The sequence below is a fragment of the Schistocerca cancellata genome, chromosome 11, assembly GCF_023864275.1.
Source record: "Schistocerca cancellata isolate TAMUIC-IGC-003103 chromosome 11, iqSchCanc2.1, whole genome shotgun sequence".
In the NCBI taxonomy this organism is placed as follows: Eukaryota; Metazoa; Arthropoda; class Insecta; order Orthoptera; family Acrididae; genus Schistocerca; species Schistocerca cancellata.
The window spans coordinates 127,257,316-127,273,030 of NC_064636.1; the positions used below are offsets into that span (position 1 = coordinate 127,257,316).

The 15,715-nt window shown below is 44.4% G+C and overlaps 1 protein-coding gene across 2 annotated transcripts in view; it reads left to right on the plus strand.

Annotated features, from left to right (window-relative positions):
- Positions 1-15,715, plus strand: part of LOC126108772 (TD and POZ domain-containing protein 3-like) — a 75,303-nt gene that overhangs the window by 32,890 nt on the left and 26,698 nt on the right. For both annotated transcript variants that reach the window (XM_049914122.1, XM_049914123.1), the window contains exons 4-5: positions 7,981-8,542; positions 14,257-14,406. In XM_049914122.1, coding sequence (XP_049770079.1) covers positions 7,981-8,542; positions 14,257-14,406 — 712 coding nt within the window. The remainder of the gene's footprint in view (positions 1-7,980; positions 8,543-14,256; positions 14,407-15,715) is intronic.

The following is a 15,715-nucleotide window of genomic DNA, read 5'->3' on the forward strand; positions in this document are numbered from 1 at the left end:
GATGGTGAAAGAGTGCCTCACATGTCAAAACAAGCAATCTATGCCCCTCTGTCAGTATTTTCCATGGCCTCCTATGGGTAGTCATTGGTCCTTTCTCTTCATTTGGACTTTGCTTGCCCATTCCTTGGATCAGTGTGGCTTCTGGTTTTGAATGTGAGCAGTAGGTTCTGCTTTGTGTTTTTCATGTAGTTCATAACCTCAGTGAAGACGATCAAGATTGTAGCATGGTTATTGACCCTTAAAGGCGTCCCAGAAGCCTTGGTCACTGACAAATGCCCCAATTATCATCAGCAGAATTCCGAGATTCTTGCTGTTTAATTTAATATCATCAATCCACATGGCCAACCTCACAGATCACCATTTTCCCTAGTATACTCTCAGAACAGCCCCATACCTACTTGGATCAATGGATGGTGTAGGTTTTTATTGCATGTGTGGACAGCTTGCCTTTATTTTCAATTTGACTGGGCAGGCAATGTTCGAATTCCAGCTGCTGTGAATCGGCTATTGTTGCTGGCATATCCACGAAGTATGGACCCATCTTGGATCCAAACCACTAAAGGGTGCCATAACTTCTTGTTCCATCCCAAACGCCTGTAATGCTACTCTCTTTGCACCATCTGCCGCTTCCCTCACCCAAGACCTCCTGTGACCAACCACAATTCGTCACATTTCTCATCCCATATGAATAAAAGTGGATCCAGTCCCCCCCCAGAATAGTGAATGCTCCAACATGGTCGAGGCCTCCAGGACCTGCTGTTGCCTAGAGGCACTGGTGGGGGAGAAGGGCGGGCAGCGGCTGCATGAATTATGGTTGTACTGTGTAAGCCACAGAATGCAACACTGATGCAGTCCATAGCAGCCATGCAATATTTTCAGAAGGCGCACCAAGAGCTACAGACCAACAGATATCTCGCCAGGCAATAGTAAGAGGTCGCTGGTCTTATCGCCAGACCATGCCTGTATCCGGTCACGAGTTAGAACGGGACAGCATGATTCTTCCTGGAGAATAACTGTTTAAGGAAACCCAGGGATCACTGTGCACACATCACATGGACGGGAGTTGACCGATTCATGCTATTGTCTATACGCCATCGATGACAACAGTGTAGCGGCGAGAAGTAGGCCTCTGATTTGGAAATCAGCTCTCACCAAGTGTTGGTCATTTCAATGTTTAGTTCTGGCTCCAGGGAGTTAGGTGGAGCCAAATCCACAGAACTGTATTTTGTTCGGAAACACAGAGGAGGTATAGTCAGTTTGTAATTATAAATTTTGACACACAGTTAATTTGCCTTTCGAACAGACAATAAAGAAACTAAGAAACTTTTTTGCTTCAACTGGGACCCTCAATAACGAAAAATGGATGGATTTTGCAGAAATTATGAGCTGCACAATGAGAATATACAGCTAAACGGTAGTTCTGTTGTATGAATGCATAAACCCCACAGAAATTCCCCCACATAGATGCAGTAAGGTAAACATAGGAAACAGGAGACATTAAGACTGAATTTTATTGGGAGGTGCTTTACAATGGCACAGAAGTTACCCATGTACTTGTCATCTCGTTTGTCAACTTCAGTATGATCTAAGTCATCCACAGATAATCACCAAATCGATTACACGGGCTAGCCCTTTTCTATTTCTTTCCAACCTGCTCCCCTAAGCCTTGGTCCTGGCAATGTTTCATATCATATGCCTTGTTGATCATCATGCGAACAAAATTTTGACCATCGATTAGAGTAGCCATATGGTAAGCATTGCATTCATGGATGTTGAAATATTAAAGATCATGCTTCCACAACAGAAACTTGGAGTTTTCCCGGGATGCAACATTTTGATTGATACCTGTACGAGAACTTGCCATAGCGAAAAACAAACCGTACTTACAGACGGCACCGTCCTCTTTGGCAGAGTATACCAACTAAAAAGATTTCTCCATACAAATAAGGTTGAACGTACGATATTGGCAAATTTGCAAAATGAGGGGAAATCTATAAATTGCGTTAGGCACAGAAAAGTTTTGGAATTGTTGTAGCTTCATGTGGTAATCAGATTTTTTGATGCTTAGTGAACAAATACTTATCTCATAGTTACAGCCCGATTGTGTATTGTTTCAACGCAGACAAACATAACCATTACCAGTCAATGATCGGCTCAATTGGGCCAGAGGACCCAGTCTACTCCATGTAAACACAGTCCACACCAGTATGAAACTAGCACCAGCTTGCACTGTGTCTTGTTGACAACTAGGGCCATGACTTTGTCGGGGTCTGCACCATCCTCGAACTCTACAATCAGATCTTACCAAACTTCCTGGCAGATTAAAACTGTGTGCCCGACCGAGACTCGAACTCGGGACCTTTGCCTTTCGCGGGCAAGCGCTCTACCATCTGAGCTACCGAAGCACGACTCACGCCCGGTACTCACAGCTTTACTTCTGCCAGTATCTCGTCTCCTACCTTCCAAACTTTACAGAAGCTCTCCTGCGAACCTTGCAGAACTAGCACTCCTGAAAGAAAGGATATAGCGGAGACATGGCTTAGCCACAGCCTGGGCGATGTTTCCAGAATGAGATTTTCACTCTGCAGCGGAGTGTGCGCTGATATGAAACTTCCTGGCAGATTAAAACTGTGTGCCCGACCGAGACTCGAACTCGGGACCTTTGCCTTTCGCGGGCAAGCGCTCTACCATCTGAGCTACCGAAGCACGACGGTACTCACATGTGAGTTCGAGTCTCGGTCGGGCACACAGTTTTAATCTGCCAGGAAGTTTCATATCAGCGCACACTCCGCTGCAGAGTGAAAATCTCATTCCAGATCTTTCCAACTTTAATCGGGACTCATCCAATCAGACCACCATCTTCCAGTCGTCTAGGGTCCAACCATTGTGATCACGAGACCAGGAGAGAGGCTACAGGGAAAGTCGTGCTGTTATGCAATTGCACTCACGTTGGTCACCTTCTGTCATGGCCCATTTACGTAATTTCGCTGCACTGTCCTAACGGATACGTTTATCGTACGTCTCACATTGATTTTTGCGGTTGTTTCGCGTAGTGTTCCTCGCCTCTTAGCGCTGACAAACGCCGCCGCTCTCGGCCTCTAAATGAAAGCCGTCGGCCACTGCCTTGTTTGTGGTGAGAGGTTCTCCCAGCATACTCTTGACGCTGTGGATCTCCAAATGTTGAACTGTCTGACGATTTCTGAAATGGAATGTCCCATTAGTCTAGCTCCTCCTTCTAATCAGCGTTCAAAGTTAATTCCCTTGGTGCGGCTATAATAAAGCTGGAAACCTTTTCATGCGAATCACCTGAATACAATCGACAGCTCGGCCAATAACTGCCGCTTCATACCTCGTGTATGCCGGACTACCGCCGTATGTGAAAGTGCTTACCGCTATCCCATGATTTTGCCACCTCTGTGTGGATGTAGCAGCAAGCATCTCTCGTAGTTTGATTCTGGAACTTCAGTCGTGGACTTCCTCTGGTATTTTTATTATGATATATATATATATATATGTCCATTGCACCTAAACAGATAATCAACAAAACCCTTCTAGCCAGCATTATTTTATTCATTTCGTCGTTTGTTATCTTATTAGTCCCTTTGACTTTTCACGATGTGCCTTTAACAACACATTTCAAAAGTATTCCGTTTTTCAGTTCTTTATGTCACAGAGTCCAGGTCTCACATTTACAAGATGCAACACTACAAACACGCTTTCGGAAGCATTTTTCTGGTGTGTCAGCAGTCAGTTTTAGATGCTAACATATGTTTTTTAGGTTTTGTTCTGATTCTTATTTTTTCCTCGTTTCTTACTCCTTCAGCGATTTTATTTCCTAAATAAGCAACAAGGTGTTAGAGTACGTGGCCATCCACGACATGTACTCGGACGTTGATTTGTCGTCGTTTTGTCACAAACCATTAGTGTTGATTTACGCTCAAGCATTTTCATTTAATACAGTTTCGTCATGACTTTGTCCACTTCATTTAAGGTGGAAAGTAAGATGTGCTGGATCAAATAGTGATTTCATGAAATGGTGTCGTTAAGGGTATGTGGGTATTCACGTGAATCATTATTTTGACACAGGAAGAATGTCGTATTGTTGTACTGACTTGTGAAGAACAATATTTCTACTAGGAGTACTATGTGGGTCATTTTTGACCCACGATGGATTTTCCAGGCCGTTACCCATCTCTATAATCATCGCACGACCAAACGCTCCCGTGAATTATGGGGTTGTACAACTTACCAAAATTTCATCTCCCCTAGCTCACTCACCTAGAAGTACGAAAAATTTATCTGTTATACCAGTAGTACGATGTGGGTCATTTATGACCCATACCTATTTAACGCACAGTTTGATATCAGGTAATACCGGTTTTCTGGCACTAAATAGTTTCTGGACACGCCTCAACGTTATTCACGAGCTGTTAGAGTATATTATACTTTGGGCCAAAAAGAACGTTAAATACGAATTATTCGGTTGTCGAATGATACTTTATATCAGCGAGGCTTTCCGTTTTCTTTGGACTGGCGACATGCAGACCTATGCGGAGTAACATTGCAAAACTACAGAATAACATGTGATATATTAGACTTCATTATTTTCATCGTGGCAGCGGCAGTATAACAGAGGTAGTGGCGGAGGACATAAGTGGCCATATGTAATTTTATTTATGTTCGAAACAGGCTTATGTCTCTTGAACCTATTTTATTGGTCTTGACGCAGCTGCTGGTCTAAGACATTTTTCATTTATTTGTGTATATTAGTTCTGAACAAGGCTATATTATTATAGCAGAAACCATAGTCCATATTTAAAATAAACAAAATTGAGTGCAACTGTGAGCTATTTTTCATTCGAGACAACATATTATACAGTGCAGAATCCCCTCGCCCCCTCCTACACTACTGTCTGGAGCACTGCTAACAGTTCTCTTACACTACAGCAGATGTCAGTCGCGTCGACCTTATGGAACGTCACGACTGACAGCTTCTTCACCTCCATGAAACAGGCAGATGAGGTGAAACAAAAAGGAACAAGTTTAGTTAGTGGTCTTCGGAGATCACTCAATGAGGTGCGTCCTGCAGCACGAAGTGGAGACGACACATGGTATGCAACACACTTACAAGTCAGGTGACCATCTTCTCGCAGCTTACCATATCCTGAGTAGAATGCATTCCATCCTCACCCGACGCATCCACCAGCATCTGAGGCAGCACCACCTCCTTCTCACTACCCAATGTGGCTCTCCTTCGCTGCTGATGACCTTCTCCTTCACCTCACTCACTTCCCCTCTGAACAACTCAACTCCCGTCGCTCCACCATCTTCCTCTCGCTCGACCTTGAACGTGCTTACGACTGTGTATGGTATTCCGGTCTCCTCTTCAAGCTCCAAACTTTCGCCCTCCCTATTAACTACGTCTGCCTCATCGGGTCCTATCTTTTGCAACGTCCATCCTCTGTCACCATCAATAATACGGATTCCTACACCTTCTACCCCTCCGCCGGTGTGCCGCAAGGTTCTGTCCTCTCCCCTCTTCTCTACCTTCTATGTATGGCGGACATGCCACTACCTTCAGCCCCCATCCACCTTCTCCAGTACGCCGATGACACCGCCTTCCTTCCCCTCGCCCCCACCCTGCAATGCTGCCAACATCTTCTCCAATCCCATCTTGACCGGTGCATCACATGGTGTAACCAGTGGTTGCTCAAGGTCAATCCTTCATAGACCCAGGCGATCAGTGTAGGCAAAACCACCCCTTCCTTCTGTCTCCTTGATTTCTATCTCTCCATCTACGGCCATCCTATCAACTTCACCCCCACCCTCAAGTACCTTGGCATCAACCTTGACCGTCACCTCTCCTGGATCCCCCATCTCCAGACAATCCAAGTTAAGGCACACTCCCAACTTCGCCTCCTCAAGCTCCTTTCTGGCCGCACATGCGGTCTGGACCATCCTTTACACATATAAATCCCTCATCCGCCATATCCTCTGCTATGCCCATCCCACCTGGATCTCTGACTCTTCCACCTTCTACAAATCCCTTCTAATCGTTGAACACTATGCACTCTGCCTCGCCTATTGCATCTGCCTACCCTCCCCCACACGAATCCTGTATGACCTCATTCCGTTCCCACACCTCCTCCTTTTCCTTGAATTGATACAGATCCTCTGCCCCTCCTGGGACTTGATTCCCATCACCCACTTGTCTCTTCCATGCTTTCCCACCCCCATCCACTTCCGCGCTTGTACTCCCACATCCCACCCACTTTCCATCTCTCCACACTCCATACCGTTCCCCAAGGTGGCTTCTGCCAACCCCCCCTCCCTGATGATGCACTCATCCCCTCCATCTACCCCTCCTACCAATTTTAATCCTCCTCTTCCTCCACCTGTGGTTTTTCCCCAGGGTACCCTCTCTCCCATCTGTTCCTCGTCTCTTCCTCCCTCCCTCCTCTCCCCCAGGCTTCCCGTACTCCTATTCCTTCTTCCCCACGTCACTTCTCCTCTGTCACTGGCATCTACACCCTCCCCCTCTCCGTCCTACCCATACCTTTTCCCTTTGGCAGGTCCCTGGCTTTGTGCATGAACAGTGAATATTCATGCGCCGGAGACTGTCGCTAGTGTTTGTGTGTGTCTTCGTGTTAGTGCTTAAGTGTGCCTATGTTAGTGCTCCACCGTTTCACATGTATAATTTCTGTCTTCTATGTTTGTGAACAAGTGCTGAACGGTTTTTATTCGGACTTGCGCCTGTGAATCACTACATGTAGTTTAATATGAGTACCGTTTTTTATCCACCATGTTCGTTTTGTTTTTTCGTCTCTCATCATGAGGCATGTGTGTTATCTGTGACCAAACAGCGGCATAGGTAGGCCACTGCCGGCCTACCTTTCTTGTAAAGGTGTTTAAGTAACAATAAAGAAAAAAAAATAACATGCCTGCTGGATGTCAGATGAACGAGAATACTGAGAGGTAACTTCCCTAAACTGTGAAGTTTTATAATGTTTTTCACTAAATCGCCAGATACTACAGTCTCTGAGTTGTTACTCAACGATGCCCTGTACGTGTCTTTTCCTTGACCTCGCCATGATTAACGCTCGCACAAATTTTAAGTTACGTACCTCTACGAAGATTTCACGTCGGGACCTTATCCTCAGAGTAGCAGATGACCTTGCTGCCTCTTACACACTGCAGACAAAAGTCAGTCTCCCCCTACAGGCACTCGATACTGTCAATGGCCAATAAGGAATTAGAAGGTCTTCTCAAATTCAGGTTCCCTGGAGACAACAAAACAACAAAGGGAAATAAAACGTCAAGTGCAACAAGTATGTGTGCAAAAGTTTACGTGCAAAAAGTCTTGTCGGCTTTCTGAATCCCAGATTAGGCACTTCTGTCACGTCCTCGTTCTTAAATATTTATAATTATAGGCTGAAGTTATTTGTTCTTGTTTTATTTCCTTCATTGCAATAACTACAAAAAATGCAGAGCATTTTAGTCACCTACAGCTTTTTAGAATCTTTCACAAATATTTGGTACTTATCTTATTCTTATATACAAGGAAAAATACTATTAATACATAAACAATATGTTTTGATTCTGTTTCAATCTTTTTATAAAGAAAAACATTACAACATTGCTTTACCAAATTTACGAAAGATTGTGGAACTTCTTCTGTAACATTTAAAATAAAAAAAATGTTTTCTTAGAGAAAATTTGTATTTGACCCTGTACTATTCATTTTAGAGACGTATTGTCAACATGAAGACACTCAAAATACCACCCAAATACGAACAAAATGGTGGTTTTCTACTGCAGGTAAAAAATGACCCACATGGTACTACCAGGGGTATGGCGAAGTCTAGTTCTTTTAGTGTTAGGATGTGATGGTTGACGCAGATCCACTTCTGGCTCAAGCATGTTCTCACATGGAGGGTGCTGTGCAAGGGGAAGGGTCTACTCAGTGACGCTGTGTTTCAGAATCGCCCACAGCAGGACAGGTCCAGGAGGGGAAAGAGGCTGCAGCCGTGGACCTGGGCACCCTGCTGGACGCTGGAGGCAGCGCCGTGGTGACTCTGGTGGCGGGCGACACCCGTCTGGCAGCGCACAGGGCCGTCCTGGCCGCCAGGAGTCCCGTGTTCGCCGCTGTTTTCAGCCACGGCACGCTGGAGGTCGCAGTCCCAGACGTGGGGGGCCCGTTGCTGCGCCACCTCGTGGCCTACATGTATACCCTGCAGGCCCCGCAGCTGGCCAGACTGGCCCCCCAGCTGCTGGTCGCGGCTGATAAGTACGGCTTGTCAGGCCTGAAGGCTCAGTGCGAGCAGCAGTTGGCTGCACAGCTGTCTGTTGAGACTGCGGTGACCACAGCTGTGCTCGCTATTCGGAACTCCTGCAGCAGTCTTAAGAAGGCCGCCGTTGCCTTCATAAAGACTCATATCTTACACGTGATGGCCACGAAGGGCTGGGCAGATGCGCTACATTGTCAGCCTGAAGATCTGATTGAAGTGCTCAAGTTGCTCTCTGAGCCACAAGCAGAAACGAGGTAAACACAAGACAAGCTACATGTCTACGTTGTCCAGTCCTGTGTAGTTCTGTGTGTGTGCGTGTATTTCCAGCTCCTGAGTTTCTTTACGGGTATCTGTGCAGCAAAATACACCATCACTGACAGACATATTCTGATATCTCGCGATGCTTTCATTGATTTCTCATGTTAGATTAATGTTGTTGTTGTGGTCTTCAGTCCAGAGACTGGTTCGAAGGAGCTCTCCATGCTACTCTATCCTGTGCAAGCTTTTTCATCTCCCAGTACCTACTGCATCTAACATCCTTTTGAACCAGCTTAATATAGTCATGTCTGGGTCTTCCTCTACAGTTTTTACCCCCCACGCTGCCCTGCAATACTAGATCAGTGACCCCTTGATGCCTCAGAATATGTCCAACCAACAGATCCCTTCCTTTATTCAAGTGCTACAAATTCCTCTTCTCCCCAATTCTATTAAATGCATCCTCATTAGTTATGTGAGCTACCAATCTAATCTCCAGCATATTTCTGCAGCACCACATATCGAAAGCTTCTATTCTTTTCTTCTCTGAAATATTTATCATCCATCTTTCACTTCCATACATGGCTACACTCCATACAAATACTTTCAGAAAAGGCTTCCTGACGCTTAAACCTATACTCGATGTTAACAAATATCTCTTCCTTGCCACTGCTGGTCTACATTTTGTATCCCCTCTACTTCGCCTATCATACCTACTTTGCTCCCCAAATAGCAAAACTCATCTACTACTTTAAGTTTGTCATTTCCTAATCTAATTCCCTCAGCATCAACTGATTTAATTCAACTACATTCCATTATCTGCAATTTGATTTTGTTGATGTCCATCTCATATTCTCCTTTCAAGACACTGTCCATTTCTTTCAACTGCTCTTCCAGGTCCTTTGCTATCTGTGACAGAATTGCAATGTTGTCGCCAAGCCTCGTAGTCTATATTTCATCTCCATGGATTTTAATTCCTACTCCTAATTTTTCTTTTTTTCCCTTTACTGCTTGCTCAATATATAGATTGAATAACATCAAGGATAGGCTACAGCCCTGTCTCAGTCCCTTCCCAAACACTGCTTCCCTGTCATGCCTCTCAATTGTTATAGCTGCCATCTGGTTTCTGTACTAATTGTAAATAGCCTTTCACTCCCTGTATTTGACCCCTGCCACCTTCAACATTTGAAAAAGAGTATTTCAGTCAACATTCTCAAAAGCTTTCTCTATGTCCCCAAATCTTACAAACGTAGGTTTACCTACCGTTAATCTATCTTATAAGTCGTAGGGTCAGTATTGCCTCACGTCTTGCAACATTTCTATTGAATCCAAACTAGTCTTCCCATGTTCGCTTTCTACCATTTCCATTCGTCTGTAAAGAAATCGTGTTTAGTATTATGCAGCTTTGACTTGTTAAACTGTAATAATCACACCTGTTAGATTTAAAGAAGTACTAGATCCAACTGGGCTTATTAACGGTAGGTTAGGTTAAAAAAATCATTGGAGAACTAAATTATTCGTTGATTTGTAAATGGTTTTATCATTATTTGCAGTCATTACTTGTGCTGAATTGCATATGTGCAACAGCCTTATAGGTTCTGGTGTAAAGTATCTGAATAAGTGGTAAATTTGCTGTGAAGACGGCAGGAGCCATATCAGTGGTGGACATAGTGATGTGCTGCTCACAGCAGATGTATCGTGGACAGCACGATGTGTAGTGTGAGCAGCCAGGGCAGCGAGCCTACAGGCTTTATTCTGTGTGATGTGCAATTCACCATAAATCTCTTTACTCAGTATTACATATATTGTTGTCTGCTGTCTCTGCTGGTGTTCACAATGAGATACTTACAAGTGACATATGCTGCATAAAGGAAAGATGGCGTTGATCAACAAGCGTGTAGTCCGACATTAACACCAAAAACTCTGCAGCACAGTTCAAAGAGATCAGAAATGAATTTAAAACTTTCCATCTCTGATGTTGTCATGACATAAAAACACTCCTGGAAATGGAAAAAAGAACACATTGACACCGGTGTGTCAGACCCACCATACTTGCTCCGGACACTGCGAGAGGGCTCTACAAGCAATGATCACATGCATGGCACAGCGGACACACCAGGCACCGCGGTGTTGGCCGTCGAATGGCGCTAGCTGCGCAGCATTTGTGCACCGCCGCCGTCAGTGTCAGCCAGTTTGCCGTGGCATACGGAGCTCCATCGCAGTCTTTAACACTGGTAGCATGCCGCGACAGCGTGGACGTGAACCGTATGTGCAATTGACGGACTTTGAGCGAGGGCGTATAGTGGGCATGCGGGAGGCCGGGTGGACGTACCGCCGAATTGCTCAACACATGGGGCGTGAGGTCTCCACAGTACATCGATGTTGTCGCCAGTGGTCGGCGGAAGGTGCACGTGCCCGTCGACCTGGGACCGGACCGCAGCGACGCACGGATGCACGCCAAGACCGTAGGATCCTACGCAGTGCCGTAGGGGACCGCACCGCCACTTCTCAGCAAATTAGGGACACTGTTGCTCCTGGGGTATCGGCGAGGACCATTCGCAACCGCCTCCATGAAGCTGGGCTACGGTCCCACACACCGTTAGGCCGTCTTCCACTCACGCCCCAACATCGTGCAGCCCAACTCCAGTGGTGTCGCGACAGGCGTGAATGGAGGGACGAATGGAGACGTGTCGTCTTCAGCGATGAGAGTCGCTTCTGCCTTGGTGCCAATGATGGTCGTATGCGTGTTTGGCGCCGTGCAGGTGAGCGCCACAATCAGGACTGCATACGACCGAGGCACACAGGGCCAACACCCGGCATCATGGTGTGGGGAGCGATCTCCTACACTGGCCGTACACCACTGGTGATCGTCGAGGGGACACTGAATAGTGCACGGTACATCCAAACCGTCGTCGAACCTATCGTTCTACCATTCCTAGACCGGCAAGCGAACTTGCTGTTCCAACAGGACAATGCACGTCCGCATGTATCCCGTGCCACCCAACGTGCTCTAGAAGGTGTAAGTCAACTACCCTGGCCAGCAAGATCTTCGGATCTGTCCCCCATTGAGCATGTTTGGGACTGGATGAAGCGTCGTCTCACGCGGTCTGCACGTCCAGCACGAACGCTGGTCCAACTGAGGCGCCAGGTGGAAATGGCATGGCAAGCCGTTCCACAGGACTACATCCAACATCTCTACGATCGTCTCCATGGGGGAATAGCAGCCTGCATTGCTGCGAAAGATGAATATACACTGTACTAGTGCCGACATTGTGCATGCTCTGTTGCCTGTGTCTATGTGCCTGTGGTTCTGTCAGTGTGATCATGTGATGTATCTGACCCCAGGAATGTGTCAATAAAGTTTCCCCTTCCTGGGACAATGAATTCACGGTGTTCTTATTTCAATTTCCAGGAGTGTATTAAACCTGGGAAAAAATTGGTGCTCTACAGAAGACGGTCAGACTGATCGGTATTTCCACATCGCTACTGCAGTTTGATTTCTATGTTTCTCCTTCACTTTCTATGTTTATTTCTGAAATATACCTACAATTCACAGAACAAACTTCGTTTATTCTCCCCAAGTAGTACAGTGTTATTAGATACACGTCTTAAGATGTGTGCTAGGTTCCAAGAAGAATGGTGCGGTCCTGAATCGAATCATGAGGAAGACTTCCGTTGCAGGACGTGACACAAGTACGTCTGCAGGAAGCTGTAGGTACTTACTCCTCAAACAGCCTGTGACCACATCAGGAGACAACAGGCCAGTCTCTACAACTCAGAAAGATCCACAAAATGCGCAGATCCACACAACGCTTCCCATTTCCTTTCGCATTTTGGTCAGTTGTTCCAAAGGATATATGCTGTAATTTGGACATTTCCATTCTCTAGCACGTTAGGAGAGGTGGTTTTATTAGTCAAAACGCTGTATGTGCTTCTTGGTGGAACATCTGTCAGTTGTCTAGCAGGCTGCCGGCCTTGCTTATACTTCTCTATGCTGTTTCTAAAGGCTGCCCAAAGAACTTCACAGTGTTAGGACCTTCCATAGCCCATACATTGCAGTCATTGATACATCTCCCACAATATGAGTATTCATAAGACCTTGTCTCATTATCATTTTTTATATGCTGTATCACTTAGCAAATGTACCATAAAATCCTAATGCCCAATAGTTCACACATATTTGCTTTTTGCAGATGTTATATATATATATATATATATATATATATATATATATATATGTGTGTGTGTGTGTGTGTGTGTGTGTGTGTGTGTGAGTGTTCAGAAATTTCCTTTAGAGACTTATATGATTTGTAGGGGAGTGAGAACTGGAATCCATGTCCAGAAACAGCTGAGTTAGGTGTGATGCAGTACAGTTGTTAGATAACAATTCGAAAGAAACACAACGAAAGATCCCTTTATCAGCTAAGCCTCCTTGTTCGTATTATCACTTAAATATTACGTGTTCACATTACTCCAAAACAAAAAATCAACCTAGCTTACTGTACATGCAGAAGCTAACGTTTAAGTTTTAATGCAAACAAATGTGCGGAACTGATAAATGGACGCTTCGTTATGTTTACTTTCGGACTGTTACCTAATAACTGTACTACATCATGCCTAATTCACTTCCTGAACATTTAAACATGTGAACTCAAACTGTCGTAGAATGCATACAGTACATTTCCAGATGGGGTTCCTGTTCAAAATATTACGTACTCTCTCCTCTCTACAAGTCCTAGTAGTTTGTAAAGAGAATTTCCGAACACCCTATGTATGCTTCCATCACTGATAGAGTTTCCACTCACCAACCTGTATCTTCTCCTCACTTGTAGCAACTACAGCTTACTTTAGTCACATTTAATGACTAATATTAATGCATATTTACACAACATTACATTGTCTCCTGTGTTACATAACCCATGTCTCCTTAATTTAAATCCAACTCTTTCCTTCGTTCTACAGGAAATCTTATCACAGTCTGATAGAACTGTATATATAGAATATAAGAATTAAGCAGAAATTTTCATTCGAATAACAACTTCCGATTACATATCACGCATAACTGCATGTATAGAATGCTTCTGTTTGCCTTTTTTATCTTAACAATGCTCAATGTTGGCTAGTTTATTGAAAGTGCTCGTTGGTCAATGTGAAACAAATATATTTACTTGCCTATTTTGGTGACAGTTAAACGTATTAAGGGAATAGCTGCACAGTATCACACATTCTGTATCCCTTGCTTCTCTAAATTTCTTTTGGTGCACAGTTCAGAATCTACTCTTCTGTAGTTTACCAGCTGTGCATCCTACAGCTAAGTCCATAACAGCTACGGATACTATCTGATGATAATGGTACAAGTTGTACATGTAAAGATTATTTCCATTTTTATTTCTGTGGGAATGTTGTTTTTATGTATTTAAACTACGCTGATGACTAGTTGTCATATCAGTTCTACCTAAATGTTGACCTTAGCATGTATTTTTATTTGTTCTTTAATTTATGCAGCCGGTTGTTTGCTAAGCGATGCTACTAGTGTGGGGGCTAAAGCGATTAGCACAGGGGTAGGTCCTTCGTCTCAGAGGACCCATTACTGATGTTGAAAGTGTGTGTTCTTTTAGGGGTGTCTGGACAAATTCTCAGCAGCATTGTCTGCAGTGGGCTGCCCTCTGTCCTCCGTGTGTACTGCGTGACCACACCCTGTGTCTCTGCACAGCACTCCAGCCACTGGAGACAGCGAGGTCACCCCGACCAGTCAGCTGCACATGGGCCACAAAAACTGCAGCAGGGCTCCTGTTCCAGCTGCAAAGCACACAGCTACCTGCCCCACTCCCACATTTGACGATGCTTCCGTCTCTTTCCTGAGGTGAGTACTGTCGCTACACATGCACGATTTCCACATTCACCATACCACTTATGAGGGCGTTAGCCAAGTGATCTTATCCAAACACAGAATTTCATTTTATTGTATTTTTTGATAAAATAGAAGTTATAATTGTCAAGAAACGGAATTTTATTTGTTAATTTTTGACATTTGTGTAAGCATGTATCATAGTGTTTCTCGAGATATTTTTGTGGGAACAGAGTGTGAATTACAACCTGTTCAGACCACAATTGGTCCACTCATGCAGTTATTTGACAAAGGTACCATAAACAACTTTTACTCTCCAAATGTAGTGAATGAATAGATGTGTCGGGTGAAAGCTATCATTTCAGTGGTGGTTTCCCATCTCCTAAAGTAAATTTGTATAAAATTGGTCTTACAGCTATATTTATGCATTGTAACTAAAATATTACTTTAATGCGAATAAATAATTATGTACAAGTTCGTTATGGTCGTCAAATGATGATGGGTCATTATGAAGGAAAAGACGTAAAAATAATATCCATCACTAGAATAAGGTTAGGGAATGTTGTAGAGTGAAGTTTAATTTTTATGTGATTTCCGGCATTTTTTCTTCAAATTAGTGTTTGACGTTTCAACAACTGAAAACTTGCGCCATACTAGGTGTAAAATACTTGTTTAACAGCTGCAACAAGCAGTAGCCTTAACTAGTAGGTCACCCTATCAAACGACCTCACTTGGCTTGAACTTTCAGCTGTTAGTTTTATTTCCATGTTTGTTTTGCAGACACTATAATTGCGTTTGACAGGATGAGCCGGAATAGCACCATAGAATGATTGGCGTCTGTAAGAGACGGAGGTTCAGTCTGCCACAAGAGCCGAATATGAGGTCGTCTGGCAGTAGTTCTTGGAAATCATTTGTTGGAACATCAGACTCAATGAAACTGGAAGTCACACGTGCAGTCGTGTGGTGAGGCAGCCTAGTAGTAAAGGCCACTGCTTGTGATGAGCAAGAAACCCGTATTCGACAGCCAGTATGGGACAAATTTTCGGTGGTCACTACATAATGGTCAATATGGCTGCTCATGTTAATCAGGCAATCCTGCTGCACGTGTGGTCAGGTCGAGTCGTGTGTAGTGGCGTACGGCGTCTTCTGTAAACAAATCCCTGCAATTGACAGTGTGTCACAGGTGTTGTGGGTACAGATCTTGACTCAGCATGGGAAAATTTCTGCGTAAATGGACCCTGGTATCGACTTATATTTATGCAAATCGGTTGTCGATGGTAGCAGATAATGGTAGTTGACTTCACGAAAAACTGTGAGTGCACAT